This window comes from Mastigoproctus giganteus, chromosome 6 (genome assembly GCF_048544385.1).
Source record: "Mastigoproctus giganteus isolate SK-2022 chromosome 6, ASM4854438v1, whole genome shotgun sequence".
Classification (NCBI taxonomy): Eukaryota; Metazoa; Arthropoda; class Arachnida; order Uropygi; family Thelyphonidae; genus Mastigoproctus; species Mastigoproctus giganteus.
In genome coordinates this window covers 138,441,244-138,463,910 of record NC_143580.1, presented here as the reverse complement: position 1 = coordinate 138,463,910, position 22,667 = coordinate 138,441,244, and the positions used below count along the sequence as shown (strand labels likewise).

Below are 22,667 nucleotides of genomic sequence, written 5' to 3'. Positions count from 1 at the left end.
ATCCTCATCCAATGATCGGCAGAGGCTGCTCATTCCTATTCTCAACACGGAGCGCCACTCAAGGCGACTAAACAATCTACAAAACATCCTCCACTTCCTAAAGCTCTCCCGCTCCACTCGTGACCCCTCACATTTCGCGATAAAGCTAAGAGAGACGACAGAAATTCCTTTTGCCAGTTCGCAGGCCCCTTCACCTCTCCCGGATCACTTTCTCCGCCTCTCTCGGTGACGACGTGCATCTTCCGGTACACAAACACGCAGGGCAGGAAGGAAAAAAAAGAATCCGAGGGTGTCCTCTTGTCCCGGAGATGTAAGGAACCAAATATTCCCGCCTGCCATTACGGCCACCCCTGTCATTGGTGGAACTACTGCACTCCAGCCAATTAGTGGCGGGGCGATCAATACGGTACACCATAGATACGAGTCATGTGAGAGAGAGCCGGAGCGCGAGGAACTGTGGCAGACGTCATTTTCGTGTGAGTCGTGTCGGATAGAGCTGTCAGCCGGGAGCCTCACTGTGTTAACGGAATCGTGTATATGGTAAGTAACCAATCTTAAACATCCTATTGACTAACATAAGCTAAAGCGTAAGGTCATCTCTGCGGGACGCTCCGTAGCCAGTTTATCTTGACGGGCCGTCTCTGTTGTCCTTTCACGGACTAAGACTTTTTCATTTTCTTCGCCGGGGTGTTCCCTTAAACGGGACGCCCCCAAATAAGACGCTCTAAGCATCTTAAGATATTTATTTCCTCCGAGCGGCGACAAAATGTATTCGGAGGGCGGTCTAAGAAAGCGCTCCACCGTCGATAAACATCGCTCCCGTGGGGAAACGCCAGGTGGTCACACTTTTCTGTGGGCGACAGTTTTAATGGAAAAAGTAGTTCATAGGTGGAATTAGCAGCGTCGGATGCTCGTTCTCGATGTCGTAAAGTGTCGCCGGGCCGTCTCTTAATGCAACCTTGTGGCGTTGACTTACCCTCTCGCCAGTTGGTGTCACGAGCAAGCCCAGGTGACTTATCGGAACAGCGGGACGCGCCGTGGTACGTCTTAGCGCTCCAACCGCGGATATGAGCGACTGGGATGAGGCGGTGGGGAGAGCGGATTCAATTTCTCGGCAATGGAGTTCACCTGGAGTTTTAACGAGTTCGAGCAATACTTTAAGTAGATGCGCGTGCAGTGGTTTATTGTGCGAGCAGCTGTCCTGCGTAAAAGATTATTGCTGTTAAACGTGTATCAGTAACCATCCTGGTAGATGCTCGTAGATTCTGCTTAAATGATATTTCGCCTTCCAAATTAAGGTCGATTTGTAGTTCAGGTTATTTGCTTCGTTATGATTGCAAACTTAAAAAGGGGACGAAGAAGTATCGTCTGTATTCATGATCATCCCCTGGGGTTTAACAGAAAGTTGTCTTTGAATTGAAGTAGCAGAAAGAAAGGTTTGAAAAGTTACATCATCCCCTTCCAAAGTATAATACTTAGAAAGGGGGCGACGAGTTCATTTACCTATCGCCCCCTTTCAACTTTAAAGGGGACGACAAGAACTTTGAACTTTAAAGATATAATCACAGACTGCGTTAAGCTGAAGTATCACCTCCCTCCCATTGTACAACTTGACAGCATTGGGTTAGATTCTCGAAGGGAACCGCGCTAAGAATAGAAGATGGGAATGTTCCAGCAGCCCTTCTTTGCCAATTAGTCGACGCCACTGTGACTACACACGTCGAAATTGCGCTTTCGTCTTACATCAGCTCTTCCCCGTGCACACACGTGGAATTATCGTGCAGTGATAATTCCGTGTGTATTCAGCAATATGCCGAAAGATGTCGCTGTACCCTTATATATTTTAAGTTTAGCACCGTCCAGATTAGCGAACCATTATTAACTTTACCATCCCGAACTGGATTAATGTTTGTCTCTTCCCCACGGTTGCCATTCTCCTCTTAAATAAATGAGGGGTGAACTTCCCTCCAGTCCTACCTTACACGCAGTTGCTAGGCTTTTTGGCACGAACTCAAATCTTTCTGCCAACTTAGTTTGGAGACTTTAAATCATCATGACCAGACTATCCCTTTCCTTGTTGGAGTATGAAAATAGAAAAAAATTAACATTTTTACAACGCGGTTTGCATAAAATTTCATATCTTTGGACAGCTTCTTGAAAACATTCTTATTGGAGCGACGGGCTCTTAAAGAAATGCACTGGAGGGGAAAAAAAAAGTCGTATCGTCAACGGGTACAGCTGGACAATAAATCATTCTCAAAATAATCATTCCGTCGCTAACAGCAAGAGAAGACTGATTGGAGTCCGACTTGATAGCGCAATCTGTGAATAATGATAAGAGATTCTTGGTAAGAATCTCTTATCATTTATCGTTGATATATTGATGTAGAAGTCTGGCAGAATTGGGTGACTGCTACCCCTTTCAACGTACTATAAGTGGACACCTTCAGATTGTACTCAAAAGGACTTTAGAATAAAAATGCGGCACCCTCCTTATGTTAATTAGCGTCCTTAATGAGTTCGTACTTCGTTTTCAATCTCTGTCGACTGCAGGTGTGCTGGAGTCAAAAGGGCGACTCACAAATGAGGTGTTTTTTAGATACCATATTCGCATTTAAGAAGAATAATGCGTCACCCTGTTGTTTGCCTCGCGCAGGTCATTTAACGTTTATCTCGGATAGCGTGAAACTAAAATTTAAACGTCTTGGCATGTTATTTGCGCAGCTCGCAATTATTAGATTTCTGTTAGGTGGCGCCAGTCCATACACATCCGGGTTAGTCTGTCAGCTGGTAAGTGCAGACTGTTGCTTCGATAATCGATTAATTTCATAATCACCTAATACACTTTAATATTTATCTGAAATACGCGAGAGAGCCTTCGGTATCTTTCAGGGGGGAGGACTAAGAGGGGAGGGAGTAGACGTTTTCTTCAGTTTTGAAGTTTGTCAAATGTGGATCCCTAATGCTTCTAGAACGTGCCAGATAGTTGGCAGCCGGACTCAGAGCATCACGTTGTGCTCACAGTTGTCTTTAAATTGTACAAATCCGAAGTTCTGTTTGTGGAGAAAATCCGTAGTATCCATAGGAATTATTTTAACAACAACTATCGTCAGAGTGGCATCCTAAGTATCAACTCTTTGTAATAGAACTGTTGCAATGAAAACAGTAATTTTCCATTATCCAACTCATGAGGGAAGAGGTGTGGTTCCTGTCCAGGGCGCTTGGTGTGCAATAAGAAATGCGCGTGCCCTTATCATTACTGTAGTACAAAAACTGCTGAACAATTGGTGTTAAAGTAAATCTTCCTATTTCTAGCCCACCTGTCATATTAGAGTGTGCCTGGAGACGTCCGACGTGCAAGAGTTGATCTCCAGAGAACGTGCAGTTGGCCACTCACAGTGGTGTGTCTAAGTAACTCCTCTGCTCGTTATTTCTACCCACATGTTTTGACCTCATTAGTGGTGCCGTATGGAGCACAAATGTGGGAGGATTCTTCTTCGGCTTTTTTTTTTTTTTTGCCAAAGTTTGCAGTTGGAAGTTTCGGCATTTAAAGCTCCACTGTCTTTGACAGATCGATCCTCGAAAAGAAATGTATGCATTACTACCTGCTACGGAAAGGAAATATAGAGTGAACGGTCTACTCCCGAAACCTAAGCATTGAGGTTTTAGGAGAAGCTAAGCTGTTTTTTCCTTCATTCGATTGACCTACTTTTGGAAGCAAAGGATTAGTGGTTACCGACAGATGCATCGCGCAGGAGTCAACTTGGAGAGACGAATGTCTTGAGGATACTGATTATGTAGGATTTCCGAAACTAACAAAACTGATTGGCCACAGAAACGTGTTGTCTCACTACATTGCACGAACGGTAATTCAGTTCCCCTGGCTACCACAGCAGCCATCAATGCTTTCATAAAGGTATCTGCTTACGAGCAGCAGATACCTTTATGAAAGCAAAAGTAAGTTTGCTTTGATTGCTCTCAAAATATTCGATCGGAAAACCACCTCATATAATCAGCTTTCGAAAATTTTAAAACACTAAATTTACAGCGAACTGCATCCTCCACAATAACATTGAATTAAAATTAATAAAATAATAAATAATTAAAAAAAAGGGGATCATGGACACGAACATAGTGGGTCCTCTACCTGTCTGTCTTTTGGAGAAGTCTGTATTGAAACCCCGTTGGAGATTGGACGAATTGTTAAAGGCCTCGTCAACTGGGGTTCCAGTTAGCCGATCTCGAGTGGAAGGATTTCCTTTCCAATCATCACAATATGCAAATCGGCCCATGAACACATAAAATAGGCTAGAACCACTACCATTCTAATACATAATCGCAAATGAATAGTGCAGTGGGTTGCGTGTCTTTGTATCATAACCTAAACTCGGGTTCGATTCCAGTGTTGGCGTTCTAATTTTTTTTAACAAAAAGCTTATTGTGACTCTGCCAAGCAAGTGAAGTACTTTTGTATATGAAGATTAAAGTGGGAAACGTTCGTGAAAGTCGGAGGTTTCAGCTAGTTTAATTAATAATTCATTCCTGTCGCTTGAGACACCGTCTGGCACGTTTCTATCTAAAGTGTTAAAATGCATATGTTCAACGTGATAAGTTCGTGCAGTGGAATTAGGTTTTTAGTCCAACTTGACATTATTAGTGTTGGTAATAACTGGGAGCATTTCTGAGACGCCTATTAAGTGAAAACAGACAATGCGAACGACAGATGGTATCCTGCATTCAGTAGCAGTTATTAGTTGAGTCTGACAAGTCTCCAGAATTGGGAAATGTCCAAGACACGTCTTCAGGATTATTTTCTTAAATATAGACGATTTTAGGATTCTGTTTCTTTTTTTAACTCTAAAAGAAAGATACGTAGGCTGATAGAGGAAACAGATGTGCACAATATAAAACAATGGAATCGTTTGCTTGGATGGAAAGGGGTAACACCCACTGCAAAATCAGCTGGCAGAGCGCTTCATGGATTCATGCGCTTGTGACAACGATCGTATGAAACGTAAATAAACCGTAAGTGCGAAGCGTTGTTACCACACACTGAATAAATTGAGGGATGCTCTTCGTCGAAAGAGACCAAGAACACTGCAAAAATGTGGTCTTGCTTCGTGATAAACAACACGCTACACATGGCCATGCAGCCTTAACAGTGGTTTCAACAGAATGAGAAGTTTAGGCGCATCCACCTCATAATCCACGTAATGCCCCATTCTCTTCTTTGGGGCACTGAAATGGCATCTACCAGATAAGAAATTATCAGTCGATGAATGTGTTTATAGGCGTTAAGACATCTTCACTGATACCAGCAGAAAAGAATCACTTCTCAGCTCGTATCCCTACACTGGTCCTAAAATTAAATAGCCATTACGTTGAGAAGAATGTCCGATGGAGGGCCATATAGCTCTAAAACAGCAGTCTAGATGTCACTATCCACTGAGAATAAGTAACAAAAGTCTTCTCTATTGGGGAAGCGCTACTTATTCGAAGTATATCTGGAGAGGCAACTGTGAAGGCATTCATAATATGAGATGTAATGAAACAATCCTGATATAAACTTTGGTCAACTGCGTATAGACATGGTGCATTAACTTATACGTCTATAATTATTCCCTGAATTTTTATTAAGTATTCAATATTGGTAACATTAACAAGGCAACAAATGCAGCTTTCCACGTAATACCAGCTGTTGTATCGATCTTCAGAGCCGACATGCGATTCTTTAATTTCTTTCATAACATCCATTTCCATATCTTTGGAGACATCTTCTTTCTTCAGCATTCATTCCGATTGCTGTACTTACGATTATTGGTAACTGGCTGCCTGTGCTTGACAGAGAAGTGTAACCGGCGAGTTTAAGAAGGTGGATCTATTTTAATTCATTTTACTTTACAGGTAATCCCATCCGTGTCATTTAACCTTCCTCCACGTCATGAATAATAATAATGAGGACAGTTCATTGCCATTCTAAGAAAAAACAGTATTATAATACCTTCCGAAAACGTTTTCCTCTTCAGTTCTAAAATCACTATTCTCTTTGCCAGGGATCCGTAGAACTCACAGTAACAGTTCTTGTCTCTCCTTTCTCCTACAACCTGAGCAATTCCGCTAAAAGCTTTCGAATCCACCCCTTTTTTGTTTATTAATCCGCATGGTAAGAAGATTTTGCAGTTACCCCTTTGGCTGTGAGGCAAAATTAAAGTTACTAAAGTTTTAAACATCAATGTATTCTGTCTGACACTGAATATATCCTATTGGGCAACTTACCTGTTTTCTGGATGAAAAACCCTAGTTTTCCTTGGAGGGAACCATATAAATCTCGCAGGACACCGACACCAACCCAGCCACGGGGGGATGGGGAAGGCCAAGAAAGTTCGTTCCACCTCCATGACGTCTTCCAGGCCTATTTCGTATGGTTTGAAAAGTCCGCAATTAAAAGTCTTAAAATTTGACTCGGGTGTAGGGAATATCAGAATATTTGAAATTAGACAAAAAACTATCAATTTAAAAGTATAACAGTAGTAGTAGCAATAAATTCCGTAAGTCTAAATCCCTTTGCGAAAGAGAACACGGCCACCAAGTGCTTCGATTGTTCCATCAGGGCAGCACAGTGTGTGTGTGTACACAAAACAACAAAAACATGGTTTAAACCCAGTAATTTTGTTTGAGAAAGCTTTTCAATTAGACAGATTTTTTGCATGCTGAAGTAACCTTATTTCGAAGAAGTTCTCAAACAATCCCTTTCGTTAAACAAGATCGTCGAAGAGTCAAACAACGGATGGAAAAAAAAAACGGCAGTGATTCGGTAGGCAGCTGGCATTGATTTTCCTGCCGAATGTCTTTTCAAGGTGTTTAAGAGTGGCTGCTCTTTTAACTGTGCTTCGTTGATGAGGGAGGCAGAGGGGAGGAAGAGCTTAAAGGTCGCAGTATGGCCAGAAAACTCAATAACATTTCGCGAGCTACAAGATCATACTGTGAGTGGGAAGAGTGAATTTCTTTCAATGTAGAAGAGTGGATGAATAAGGGACCCAATTAGAAAAAGAAATCCCTTAAGAGTGATTTGCATTTTTACCTTTGTTTATTTTTAACTTTGCTCAGTTGGCGAAAACCACCAGCTGTCACACACAATTGTACAATTCGGGACAACAAAGGGAAAGTTTGTTGACAAGTTTATCAAAGTCAACTGCAGACAGCCGTTCATTGTGCGTGGCACAAAGGATATAATTAATTAACATCTAATTGCGTAAACTTTTCTTTCTTGGAGTTCGGCCTCGATTATATCCACCATTTTTACTGCTTCGCTTATAGGTAATCCATTTTACACTCCCTCCTCGTTCTTAAAACACTTTCTGAGAAACTTAAAAGCTTCGTGGTATACTCAAGAGGGGTTAATGTTCTTTATAGGGGAAGTGACAGCTTTTGTGACTTATAACGCAACATTACTTTTAATTTGTGTAGTAAGAGAGAGATGGGGCAGCCGTCTTTGTTGAAGAAAGATCGAATAAAATATGACTGTGGACCTCTGCGTATCGGATCATTTGAGTAATCAGCAAACAACAAGAAAAACTGTCAGAAAGAATTTCAAAATCAATGCAAATAAATCGATGGTGCTACCATCAATCAAGAAAAGAGAAATTAAGTGATAAGAGTCTGAAAACTAAGGAAATTGATGCTTTCAGCCAGAGATAATTTATAATAGTTCATAAGTATTTCGCTAGTTTGGCACACAGAAGACTTTTCATTTGTTTTGCAAATCATTAGCTGCACGAGCCACAAAAAGCTGCTCGACTCTTTCCGTGTTCCTGTAATAGAAGAAAAATCTTCTTTCGATACGAGTCTTTTACATAAAACATTACTTCCATCCCATATTCGATGTAAAGACTGCATACTTAAGTACGAGTAAGGAAAACTGATATCGACCGGGCATATTTTAATAAAAATAATGTGTTTATAGATATTATTCCCTCAGTAACTGTTAGGTAGCGACTTTTCTTACCCTGGGATGGATACCAACCTTTATTCTTCGATAATCATGCTGCAGGGCCTACGTGACAGCTCAACACCCCGAAACACACATTGGGGACAATTGGAGAAATTAGCACTTGACTAGATACGTAATGACCTCCGCTATTTTTGGAATTTATATTCTCACGAGAGTGTAAATCTACTCAAGGATATTTCAGGCACGCTCCAGCAGAGACATGCACGAATTTTCCATAAAGATTTCGAGAGTATTCCTAGGTGGTCAACTGGCGACTGTAATTTATATTTACTGGAAGGTTAGGTGGTAGACGGAATGTCAACTGTAATTTAATAGGGACATGCGTTCCCTCAAACTGCAATACAGGAGTCGCAACGATTGCCAAAGCTATTCCGCAACTTTTGCCCATCTCTGCTCCCACCTCTGTCCAAACCAGATGGTTCTGTTGTCACTTCAGCCAAGGAAAAAGCTGACCTGCTAGCATCCCATTTTTCTTCCAACTCATGTGTTAATGATCTTGGTAAAACACCTCCCACCATTCCCAACATGCTCCATTCAATGCTTCCTGTGGTCTTCCGTCAAAAGGATGTCAGAAGGATTTTGACGAATATTGATGCTAAGAAAGCTCCAGGTCCCGATGGTATTTCTCCACTTGTTCTCAAAACCTGTGCTCCTGAACTTACTACTATTCTTTGCCGCCTCACTCAGCTTCACTTGGCTGATGAATCTGTTAAGGAGACACAATATACAGTATGTGCAGGAATAACAGCATGTAAAGCACTCTTATATTATTCATACATATGTAAGATCAGGAATGAGAGAGGGTTGTGTATCAATATGGGAGAGAAACACATGATCCAGTTATTGCATTGAAGGTGTCGAATTTTCAAGGCTATAAACTGCATCGTCAACTTGATTGCACAGCAGGCAATAGCGGGTAAGACTCACAATGTCAAAAACAATGTCCAAGAAAATTTCTGCGTTTAAAGGAACAGATGAGAACTTCAGTTTCGGCGAAGAGAACTAAAGCAAATAGTGGACTCAGGTTGTCTTCGGATCTGTTAACTGAGTGGCCACTTTATTAAGTAAACGTCCCTAACAATGAGTTGGTTCCAATTTAGCCTCAGAACAGCTTGAATTCGTCCTATGACGGACTCAATGAGGAGTCCAAAGCGTACTTCAGGGATGGTGGTCCACATTGACTCAATTGCTTCCCATAATTCTCAAAACTTGGATGGTTGCCTGTATCTACACCGCTATTACACAGTACTCGACTGCATCGAAAGCTGGTGACTAGGAAAGCCCCGTGAATTCACTGTCACGTTTCCTGGAACCGCTACTGTACAAGTCTGGCCGTGTGAGATGGCGCGTTATCCTATTGGGAGAGCCTATTCGTAGCAGCCATAAAGGATGCGTCTGGTAGGAACATGGCTCCCTTGATATCAAGGGAGCCATGTTCGTACCAGATCAAGGGAGACCTACTGTACACCCTACCCCACTAAACAAAAGCTACATGACAGTGAGTTAAACAGTTGGTAATATTAATGAGGCTGGACAGATGTTAATGTCTCCCCAATCCAATCAATTAAGGAATGGTATCCTTAATGGATCTCAGCACGGGTTCGTGAAGGGGAAAGTTTGTTTGACCAATCTGCTTAATTATTATGACTAAGTTACAAATCATTGACAGAAGAAACAACTTTGGCAATGTTTACGTTGAATTCAGTAAAGTCGTATATAGAAATGGAACAAACTGAGATTATGGTGAGATCCTTTGTAGAATTAAGGATTGGTTAAAAGATAGGATGCAAAGGGTAGTTGTAAATTAAGAACATCAATGTAGCAAGTGGAGCTTTGGTCCTTCCTGTTTCTATTCTTCCTTAATCACATAAACGAGGGAGTGTAGGAAAGGCTATCAAAGTTAATCGAGTGCCTTACTAAAATACTACAAAAATGTAACTATTTTAAATGCAAAATTTTGTACTTTGGGAACAGAAATCCAGGAGTTAGTAGGCGAGACGGGTTAAAAGTTGTTTGGGACGAAGAAGACATGATGGAATCAGATATTAAGCAGTCAGAGGGATGTCATTGTCCCTCTGAATAATATGATGGGTTTGGAAATTTACTTAAAAATTTATATGGCGCTTCTGCAAGGGATACGGAGAAGGGCGAATCGACTGAATGCTAACTCCTGATGACCTCGGTTGTCTTTCGAAAACCGGCCGCTTTAGCAGACAGTGAAATTTGAAGGTAAATTTGTACACGCGTTTGAGTTGGCCGTGGTTCTAAGGCCACATGACTGCTAAATACGGTGATGGTTTTGTATTCTCTGTATTTTGTAAAATTGTTTAACTGTACTTGGCTGTCCTGGAGTATAAACAGAATATTTGCCATTTAAATGTGCATTTAGTCTTCTGATGTGTCCATCAAAAAGCCATATCATCCAATATAACTCCCATTCCTCCTTGAGTCCTTTCCCATTGTGTACAGTGCCGTAGCCGAATAAAAGAAACGCCTCAGGAGTTGCTCATTCATAGCCGCGAAACAACGATATATGTATCTTTATTATTTAGTTTCATTGAAAGCGGATTTTTATTTGCTGCTTGTATTTCTGTTGTATATTAAGCAACTGGATGAATAGCCCAAGGGACAACTCGAAGTCAAGCAGCGCATTGTTGTTATATTTATCAAACGTAGTCAGATACCTTTAATAGTTTAGGCTACAGATTTCATTCTCTTAAATGAAATATTGGCATAATATACCAATTCCACTCTCGAATTCTAGATAATTGTTTCTCGTATTTGCTTAATTAGAAAAAAGTAGAGAAAGATGCCGATAAGCCATAAAAATAAGCGATTTATTCGCTGTTGCTATAATAAGCAGTGTACATATTTCGAGCCCTCTGTTTCCTCCACTCCCTCTCCACCTTTGCCCCCCTCTCTTTTTGGCAGCTTCCTGTTCACGAAGCACACCGAGGGTAACAACTTATTGCGCGCACTGACACATCCGTGTTTGCAATAAACACATTGTGGCCACTACAATTAGGTGCGGCAAGGGAGCGTGAAAAGCAGACGATGATTTGTTACATCGGTCAGAGAAGATAAACCTCTTTGTTGCAGACGACATTAATTTATCTGCTGTTTCTTAAGACTTTCTTTCTCTGCTGGCCATAAAGAGCTGTCCTAAATATCAAGACAGAAGCAATCACGATTGGATTCAGTTAGTTGTGTACACATATACGCAGCGGTGAGCGTGCACCCCCCTTCTTTTTTTTTTTTTTTTTTTTTTTTTTTTGGCACAATCCACCGTTATGAAGTACAATAACGCGTATAGTTGGGGAGGGTTGAAATGTGGCACGTTTCCAGTATTTCTTCGCTACTCCTCCCCTTTCACCTCGCTGTTTGCTGCGCGAATGCGATGGGCTTCCGAGGAGCTCGCGCGGTGTGAAAGCCTGCTGGAAATAGAAGGGAACGCGGAAGACGACATTCTACACCGTACAGATGAAATGAAAACTCGAAAAACCCCTGCAGAGCAAACACGTAATACATTCTAGTAATTCAACGCTTTTCAAGTACGGAGAAGATATAAATGTGACGTAATAATTGTTGTAAGAGGCGGGCGGATGCAGGAAAGATGCTGGTTTCGGATGTCAGAAAAATGCTGCAGCGCACAAAGAATTTTAATACTAAAAATTCTTTTTATTTTTTTATTTTTTATTTATTTAATATCATCGTTCAGTGGCAGCCATTGACAAGGACAGAGTAATAATTTCGGAAAAAAAAAATAAATTGTGGAACGCAGCGCCGATACTGCCTTTGACAGCGGGAAAAACAATACAATTAAATAGCGAGGGCCGGCGATGTTCCCGAGGATAACGCATAACATTCCATCGCAAACAACAGGAACGTTGTGGATGCGAATCCACGCAAACAATTATGCGCGTTGATGATCGACTGTTTCTTCCTGGTTTGGGAATTTGGCGTCATGTGTGACGTCACGCTAGCCCGAAGGTGTTGTTCACTTCTTAGACGAGTGAAGGATGTTCGAACCCGGTCTTAGCTTCGGTTAAATCAACACGTAGGGTTGCTAACATTTGGCAGAGTATGCTGACTGTATTGGAATGTATTAAGAAGCAGACAGCTGCACTCTTGAACTTTCCAGGGCACTGTGAAGTGTCCCGAAAGGATTGAGAGACATTCCTAAGATTTTAGAGTAACGCTGCGTCTTCAAATAACTTAGACTGAGGGCCGGTAAAAGAAAGTAGAGCTTCGGAACCTATTCTTATTCAGTGGAAGCTGGTAGAGTCACATAAACATTGAAGAAATGAGCGCACGTGATGCATTAGCGTTAGAGAGTGATGTAGAAACATTAACTATTAATAGCTAATCCGAAAAGGATGTTTGGGACACGGCACATTCTAAACTATACTTGAAGTGTAATATGTTAAAAAAATGCATAAGTTAAGTTACTCTGGAAAAATAAATACAAAATATTTATTCTGTGAGCAGGTTTAAACTATTGTCATTACAAAGGCAAAATGCATCCCCGATTGCATGCTCGCTATATTTCTCTGTGCACTTAAAGAAAGCAAGAATTTGTTGCACATACAATACTAGCCAAATTAATAGTAATTCGCTTGTTTCGGTCTATTTTTTAACATTACAAAATTCATTTTCTTAGGACCAAAAATATATATATACTTATTGCAGTATTTCATCATGCTATGCTCTAATTATAAATTCACGTTTTATGTGAGGGGGTTTTCTCTAACTGCATCCAGAGGATCTTTTTTTTTTTTTTTTTTTTTTGTGGGATTGAACTCCGAAGAATTGCCAGGCCAAGATAATGATTTACCATTTTTGGATGACAAAAAGTTCTTTACAAAAACTATGCTCCGTGCTCAGTGACGAGAAAGAGTCACCTTGAAAGATGAATTCTGGAAAAATTATATGATCTGATTCCGTTGTTCAACAAATGAACTTCTGAGTTTCCTCTTAAATGAAGGTACCATTTGAGAAGAAACAATGTGTTTCGATATCACGACATTCACAGTGCTTTCAAAGAACTTCCATCTTCCCACCAGGGGTAAAGTACCTGCCCGGCAACCCAAAGGTCGCGGGTTCGATTCCCGCCTCGGGCTTGGATCAAAGTACTGCAAAAACCTTGGGAGGTGCAATATGGCCACAGAAGCCGATGCGCCAACAACTACCAAATCAAAAAAAAAAAAATCAATCAAAAATCTTCCCACCAGTGTGAAAAGATGGAAGTTCTGGTGGGAAATTTCACAATCTCCATTGCACATTAAGTGCAGAGATTCATTGCAAATGTGGGAAACCGAATAAAAGTTACCGATACTCAAATCAGTTTTCTTTCATCACTGAACAAAACTTCCCACTGTTCTTCTTCGAGTCAATTCTGGCACTGTTCAATCGACGTAACGCACCCTTGCCGCTCTTAATTAACCAGCATTGGCATCTTAATTGGACGACACGATTTCCTTCGCCCGTCTCCTTACAGTTCTTCCAGTTATTTCTTTCCGCTGCTTGCGGAGACTCCTAGATTATCTGCTCTTGGAGATCATGCGTTTCCCTTCACACTTTCTTACTTTTCCACACCGAGTTTCTCTCAGTTCCGCATTTTCCTTAATTGCCACCAAGCCATTTGTTTGTGTACACCAATAATGTGAGCGATTTTAGTGGTTGTTTTCCTGTAATCCTTCACTCTTAATTTTAGCAACCTTCCTGAGAGCAATATCAATTTTTTCTTCAATTTCGCTACTTGAAAACAATCACCTACAACAGAAAAATTACAGTATCACTCTTCGTAACAGAACCGCTGAGTTCCACAGCACGCAGTTCATCGTGGACTATCCTTGACCAGGGGATAAAGCTCTGGAGTTCAATAACTCACCCCACCCCTTTCCCTAAGGGTTGGCATTCCTTGGTGGCCGACTGGACTAACATTCCAAGTAGATAATAGCAACAGCTGATGCTATTTTGTCCATTACTATATAGCAAAACTTCGTTTTAACGGATTGAGATTGGGGTTACCCCAATGTTGTAATACTGTATTTTACTGCAAGCATTTTGTGGAGTAGAACTTGAGATGGAAATTCTTCACTAAGGCGTATTCAGGTCTGAAGAGCACTCAATTAGTATTGTTCCGGCTTCTTTCCTCAATTTGTTGGCTCAGAAATGGATCGTTTTAATCTTTAAAATAAAAAAAAAACTACGATAGTCACTACCCAGGTGAATCTGAGTCACTGGAATCGCCAACTGTAACTAACATAATTCCACTGTGATTTCAATAATTTTATCATAATTTCCTTTCCATTTATTAAAAATTTATTTTTCTTCTCTTGAGTATGAATGTTTTAAATATTTAATCTCTCTCTCTCTCTAGTAACTTGAGTTCAAAACTCAAGAGTTCATCTTCTTCGATCTTGAATGAACAAAGAACTCTATTGTGATAAGACAGTTTGTTAAACCGGGCTTATTCTGTTTCCTTTTATTAAGATCATAATTAAACAAAAATAAACTTTGGACTGGTGTCTTACCAACGACTTTGTTGTTTCAAACTATGGTAACGTCTAGCGGATTATCTTGCTCAATCCTTTCATAACTTCAACGTACCGCTTTGAAACTGAGAGTCGCTGAATTACAAAATAATAAATAAAGCCTGGGGGATCTCGGAATGAATGTATTAATATTATACAAGAACCAGGTAATTCATCCACTTATGCTGTAGCCCCCTCCCCCGAAATGCGTCATTTTATTATGATGTAAATCTGTCTATTCGGATGCAGAGACGCAATTTAGAAGCACTGAAAGTCAACATTCTCTGAAGGCGATGTTTTCTATTACCCGAGAGTGAATGAGAAATATTTGCCTTGTAATATTTCACTGAATAATAAAAGCCCTGATTATTTCAATCCAGAAGAACCGAATACACGAAATCATACAGTAAACAAAGAACAATTTTCCACCCATATGTACAAGACATATCCTTTAACGACTTTTTGTTAGTAATGACTGCAAAAAAAAGAGGAAGGCAAAATATAAGCTGAGTAGAAATCTGATCGAAATTTGCTTGTTGCCTGCCCTTAGGGACAAACATTATGAAATGAATTCCAAGGCGATAGTTTTCGTGGAAATTGAAGCAGATCTTTGCAATCATAGAGAGTGCTTACTAGCCTGAGGACACTGAAGGGAACAAAGGTACAAATCCCAGGAGACACAGGGCGAGGGATGCGATTTTAATAATAATATGGTAGCTTTATTGGGGGGACTGAATGTCTTCATCGCTCTCCAGGTAGGAAAGCGAGCGAATTCGATTATGGAATTTGAAATTGCTCCATGCTATTAATAGAGACGCCTTTCAAATCATCCCACGTTTCATACTAAACATGGATTGCATCAGATTGTACGTAAATGGTAAAGACTTTATTGAGGAATAAAATTATAGAGGTCCAACGACGTTAAAGTTACTTTTTTAAAGATTCTGTGTAAGAATTTATCCTCGCATCAAGACTGTATTTCCAAGGACGAGATGTGAATGCATTCTTAATAGCTGGAGTTTCTGCAATACCCATCCTTGGTAACCTTGGGCAATTCAAATAAAGGAAGAGTAATTTTCTACTTTCATTATCACGCTTAGAATTAAAAAGCGGGACTCCCAATCTGAAGCAGGCTATAAAAAATAAACTCCTTAAGAAATCTCTTTCGTGACTTTGGCGAGAAAAAACTCACAAAAGGTTGCACGCTGCTGTCACTTTGATGAGCTGCAAATATTTTTTCTGGTGGTGCTTCGGCGGGGTTAGGTGTATCGTGGGTCTTCGTTGAAGGTACAAGAGTCGCTTGGTTACTGAAATGCAACATGTTCACGCGAGCCCTGGGGGTTGATTCTTCGAATTGCGTGCTTTCACTTTTGCCTTAATTTTTCTTCGATGTGAGGCTATGTATACACAGAGCCTCTTTAATAATAGAAGAGTGTTTTTATCGATGTTCAAATATGCTGTTCTCCCAAGGAAAGGAAAGGAATATCTAACCCAGAAGCTAAAAAAACACTAACGGTTGCTGAATTTTAATCAGTCACCTGAGAAAAAACTTTGAGAGGAAATTTGTGTATATGATCAAGTCAGCTGTAACTAACAGAGAAAAAATTAATGGTCAGAAAGTAAAATTAAGCAGCCGTTTGGAAAGTTAGGGTTTACCTCAGTAGGGACGTTTAATTTTACAATTTTTATTCAGTGAGATTTTATATTTGTATCCTCTCGATTCTTGTCTCACCTTCTTGTATTCAAGAAGTATAAATTTAAGATGAGTGTGAACGTCTTCGATAAATTTCAGCTGGAATGGCAGTCACAAATAATACAAATAGCGGAAAACCTCCTCCCTCTACACGTGCAGATTCGCACATTAAACAAAACTTCGTTTGAAGACAGGTGCTGAGACACCGTGTTACGAAGATGAACTGACTCATCAGGAGGGAGGGTATTTCTGGCTGTTTGGTGCTCCCTTAATGGAACCTTCTACCACAGGGTCGTACGTTTAATGGCCAGTTCAGGGCTAAGGAGACGCCAACATTGAGAAAATGATTTTAGTCATGGTGGACATCTAAGTGCCCATTGAAGTTCGCCAAAGTACTTAGGCTTTCAATGGTCATTTAGACGCGCAGAGGCCACGTGCATCAGCCCCATTTCCCCTCCTCCCTGCTTCTGTAGTGATGTCAACGGAAATGATAAAGAAGATAGGCGTAGGAGAAAGAAAGCAAAATGAAAGTGAAGGAAAATTATGTGAATGAAAGTGATGTGAATGGGTACAAAGAGGAAAACAACAGAAATGAAGGGAAAGGGAAAAAAAAGTAATGTGAGAAGGTTATTTCTAAAAATAAGAAGAGGGATGCAACTGCTGAATGAAAGCGCTTCATCCAGTTGGTTGCATCCCTTTCTATTCCGGTTCCAGAATAAAATAGTAACAGAAAAGAGCAAATGAACAGTTTGAAGGACTCTTCTTCGAAGAACTGTGGACTAGGAGAGAAGCAGCGGTTGACTGAGATTGAAAGCAGAATGAGGCCGAGAAAATGACGTGTGGATCCTGTTCTGAACCGAGTATCCTCTACAGAAATTCAGCCGCTCTGGACGTGGTTTGAAAGACTCTCCATCCGCCTCCTCGAGAGAGAGTGCAACCAAAGGGACTGAGGCCTGGCGTGACTACCTCTTGCAGTTGTTTATTAGTGTTCGTCATAGTGAGTCCACACGAAACGAAGATATCGCATGCGCGCACAACTACAACCAATGCAGTCAATCTTCAATCTGACTTAGTAATGTTTTATTTGTTCCCTAAATTTGAAAAGTTTCAAGTTAAATTAACGATTTTTGTTTTTATGTTTCAGAAATAAGATGGATTATCATCGTACGAAAAGGCTATCCCCATCTTCATCTTTCTTTTTTTTTGTTACTTCTTTACGTTATTCTATTTTTTTTCCTTTTTCCTCAACTCTCAAGAGGATTTCAAATATAAATTTCCTCTTTCTAAGACTAAGATTACTATCAATTGTCTCCTTAAGGGGCAGAGTTAGCAGATGGATAGTTACTGTATTATTTTTGTATATTTATTTTTTCTTGAATTCATTTGAAATTTAATTTTAAATTCTCCTTTTTTCCTAAATTTACATAAATAGCTTTTAAAAGTTTTCATTTTTGTAGTTATCTTTTAATTCATAATAAAGAAAATAATTTGCTTTGGGTTAATAACGTCAAAACTTAGAATATACACTGTCGTATATTCTAAAGACTGTCGAAAATTACATCGCTAGAATTTTTTTTAATATGGATCTTTTAGTATTTCGCAGCCCTATACATACACACTTTATACATACACACTTTATTAGGTACACTTACTTAACAGCCAGTCGACCTCCTCTTTAGCTCTCGGCACATTTTAGATTCATCATGGCATGAACTCTGCGAGGAGTTACAAGTGCGCCACAGAGATGCTATTCCACGAACTTACTCGCTTCCCGCAAGTGTCGCCCATTGGACAGTTGAGGATGCTTACTTCGAAGAGCCTGTTCCACCTCATCCCACAGGCGCTCAGTCGGACTGAGATCTGGTGAGTAGGTGGGCAACTGCAGCAGGCTGAATTCACCTTCACGTTCTTGATAACAGCTCTGTAGAAATCTAACCCCGTGAAATCTCACATTATCCTGTTGGAAGGACCCATTTGAAGATGAATACATTGCAGCCTTGGATGCACCTAGTCGAAAACAATTTCAAGATAACCTGTGGCCTCTCATCGAAATGTTACTGCACTGCTATTAAAGGGCTCATGTGTGCAATACAAAAACATTACACCCCCAACAACAGCCTGCCCTGTTGACGTCTGGTAGAATAAGTCCTTGGACTCGTGCTGTTTTCGTTATATTCTAGTCCTCCCATCAACTTGAAACAGAAGGAACCGGGATTCATCGGGCGAGGCAAAATTTTTCCACTGCTCCTCTTTTAGTGGTCCCGGAGCCTACGGTAACCATTTTATATTGTTTTTGCTGATACGAGTCGAACCCGGGTCGGTCATCTAGTGGTAAGGTATGAACAGTTGTGCATTCTGAAATGCCCTTTTGATTACCATCGTGCCGACTAGGCTGCCACTGAGGGTTTCATTACATTAGTTTACAAATTTAAGTTTATTCACTGGGGTTTGAATTTCAATAGGTCCTACTGCCGAAATATGTTGCTGTGATTTCAAATATGACTTAGATTGTTTTCTATCACATCCAGATACATCACAATTTAAGAAATAAAAAAGTATTGTTTTTTTACGAAAATATATAACTTTATTGTATTTAGTAATGACAAATTGATAGGATTACATTTTCATATATCAAAAAATACGTAAATACTAACAAGTATTAATCAAAATACTAACAAGTATTAATCAAAATTCTGAAACTTTCATTAATCAGACTTTTGTCTCTTTGTTTGAAGAGAACGTTTAGTCGTTTTTCTTTTATATACAGTGCCAGGTTTCTTTTTTTTTTTTTAAACACCAGCAGTAGTCGGCCATCATGCTTGTATTCCACCTTCCCTGGTACCTCTGCTCCATTTCTTTTATGTCCTGATGAAATCTCTCCCCTCCCCTTGTTCTTCGCTCATCTGCGCAAGATTTTCGGGAAAAAATCAAGATGGGCAAGCAAGAAGCGAATTTTGATGCTCATATTGAAACCTAAATTGCGAAGCTTTTCGAACATATTTTGAACAATTTTCTCATAATCCTGTGATTTATGATTTCCTAGAAAGTTTTCCATTACACTTTTAAAAGCAATCCAGGGTTCCCTTTCAACATCAATCATAGTAGTTCCAAACTGACCGTCTAAAACCAATTTTCTAATTTGGGGACCAATGAAGGTACCCTCCTTAAGTTTTGCGTCAGATAAACCGAGAAATTTACTGCAAAGGTACTTAAAGCAGTTGCCATCCTTATTCAGTGCTTTAACAAATTGCTTCATTAGGCCTAATTTGATAAGCAGTGGAGGTAAAAGTATTTTATCTGGCTTCACCAAACTTTCGTGCACAATATTTTTTTACCCCGGTGTAAGATTGTGCCACCGAGCCATTACTTCTTTGTCCAATGCAGCGCTTTAGGCTGCTATTCCATTCACAAATAAAGCGTGGCATTTTAGTGTACCCATCCTGTTGCCCCAACAACATACATAACACTTTTAAGTCTACACATAGTTGCCATTCGTGATCTTGATATTTAAGTTTCTCCAGAAGCAACTTTAGATTGTCATAAGTTTCTTTTAAGTAGACTGAATGAGCCACTGGCACAGATGTGTACTTATCTCCATTATACAAGAGAACACTTTTTAAACTAGTCTTAGAAGAGTCTATAAATAGTCTCCATTCACTAGGAACATATGATGGAGCTCCTAAGGCACTTATTAAACCAGCGATATCATTGCAATATACGAGAGCACCGCGAGGCCTTCTTGTGAAAAATACTGTGTAAACTCCCTTTCACGATTTCTGTACCAGGAAAATTATGTACATGGAGCAAGTAAGTTCTTCGCTCGAAGTCTGGATCCCAGAATTTCAGCAGCATACTTTGGAAGACCTAAGTCCCTTACTAAATCGTTCAGTTCGACTTGCGTGAATTTCTGGTTGATAACATTCCTCTTCACTAACCTCTTTAGCTTCTGCTTCGGTGGAAGATGTGGACTCCAAAGTTTCTGGTGGAGGTTTTACAGGCAGATCAGGTCCATGCGGAACCGGTCTTATGGCTGACGCTAGATCTGGATATTTGATGTCCTTTTTATTTTTTGAATTGTAACTTTTAACGTCACATACACAAAAGTAACATTCGGCATGGCTTACTGGCTCGTGCTACACTATAGGAACAGTAAATGGCAAGCACATCTTTTTTTCCTTGATCCATTTTCTAAGATGTTCGACACATGTATGGCATACTTTATGCGGTGCCCACGATCTATCCTGATCGCCTAGTTTTATGTCACAGTATTTGAGGCAAATATTTGATTTGACTTCGGTTTAGTAATCAGTAAACATGCATAAATAACTGCCACATACTTTTATTCAAACCCCAGATAACCAGTAAACCAGTGAATTATTGGAGAGATCTCGATACACCCGAGACACATTCATACTTGAAAACCCCAGCAGGGTTATACTTTTCAAGATACTCATACCGGTGCTTTTAGTTCCACATGCCAGTGCGCGACTACCCACCTCCCCATAATTTGTGATCGTAATTCGAAAATGCCTCATATAGTCTCTTAATATTTTTCTCCTCCAAACTAGATGGTCTTTCTTTTTATTTAATTGCCTTTGCCCCATCATCATGAACGTATTTGAAGTGTTTTAACCATCGCTTTTTTTTCTAAATTTTACCACGATTTGTAACCATTCATATTTGAGTGGAGTATTTGTAAGAGCCTAGCAAAAGCAGTAGGAGTTTGTTTTCTTTAGTTGTTAAAGATTTAAATGAATGGCCAGCTATACACATGCATGATATCTTTCGGCATAGACCGGATTTAACAGTTCCTTCCGTTTTTGTCCCATCTCCATCCCGCTAAGGTTCCACTCCCTTGAACTACTTGATCGCAACATTTGCGCGTGTGAAGAATTTTAATTTTTAATTTGATTACCCAATGTTGTAATGGGAGTCTCTGACGCAAGGGCTACTTAGGGTATTGATTACCCAAAACAGAAATTATTATTTGAAGAATCAAGTAATAAATCTTCCCAATTATAACTTGAAAACGTTGAACCTTTCTATATACGATAAAATGTATCGATTTTTTCCAAGAAAACTGTCAGAAAATTTTTCCAAATAGAAGCGGGGTGTTCCTTTCAACTAGTTCGACAACGAACACATAACCTCATTCGCCTTGGCGGCGAATCGGCCTCAAGATGTTTAACTAAGACATTCTGTACTCCGCCTCCCATCTGTGATTCATTTACCTTGGAAAATATACGATCTGCCAGCACACACGCCTTCATAAAGCACAGACGAAACAATAAATCGTCAGAGAACAATTGATTAATAGAATACTAAACTTGAAAGGGTTGAAATAAAGTCGAAGCTTTCCTTTCTCTAGGAATGCAATACTTCTTGAGAAGTTTCAACTGTGATTAATTTTTCTTGGTCCCTAGATGGAGCAGGAATACCACGCAGAACGTCCTACAAAAGGTCGGTGAAATTAATTAGCGTACCTATAAGCAGTGAGGAGCAGGCAGCAGTATCTGATTAGGGAATTCTTTTTGTGTAGTGGATGTCCGGAGGTGAACTGATAACTTTGCGTGGAAAGTAATTAATAAGAAAGGTCATCGCGCTGCATCGTCATCCTTTCTCTCATCGTGAAACAAATCAAAATTTTTCGAGTTCACTTGCTAAAGAGGGCGTTAATAATCAGTCACGAGGGTGGAACCCAGCAGAAGTACCATTAAAACTCCAGGGAAGCGAGACAGCGCTGAATCTAATGGCAGTAAAACAAACACCTATTGCACCCCTCATTACGGTATGTAATTATGCAATTCCGGAAATATTAAACAGACGGGAAGGGCAGGCAGGAACAAGTCATCAATTTCCTGGACCTAATTACCCCATATAAACCAAGGAGGTAATATGGGAGTCGACGGGCTCAGTGATTAATTCGAATTTTCAACTCCCTTTGGTGTATTAGCCATAAACAGTAGTCATAATGTCTGCATTTAGGTTGTCCATGAACTGTGATCTGAAGACTGGATTTAGTACACGTGGCCTTTATCATAAGAAGTGTGTGATACTCCACTACATTTGAGGGATCAATGCAAGATTCACTTCAGTACTGGTTCATCCATTCATCTTTTTGGCACTTGTAAAAACCAGAGGAAATGCTGGTGGCAGTACGTTCGTAGTTTAAACTGTTGATCAGTCGTTGCACTAAATGGTCAAAATTGTGAAGGAAATTTGACTATACTTAGTCAATCTAGCAGCCATATTAAAATATGTTTATGATAATCAAAAGCTTTCCCTTTTGATTAGTACGAAAACAAAAAATACTTGTTGATGTTCCACTTTTCTGAATATGAAAGATGTCATTCTCATAACAACGATTTTAGATTTTCCAGGCCACCTGACATCATCCTCCATCTATCTAAGACAAGAAGTTTTAGAA

General features: G+C 40.0%; 1 protein-coding gene across 1 annotated transcript in view; it reads left to right on the top strand.

The window, feature by feature from the left end:
- Positions 1-193: 193 nt before the first annotated feature.
- Positions 194-22,667, top strand: part of LOC150084613 (maltase A2-like) — a 91,699-nt gene continuing 69,225 nt past the window's right edge. The window contains exon 1 of the mRNA XM_090376513.1: positions 194-540. Coding sequence (XP_090232639.1) covers positions 538-540 — 3 coding nt within the window. The 5' untranslated portion in view covers positions 194-537. The remainder of the gene's footprint in view (positions 541-22,667) is intronic.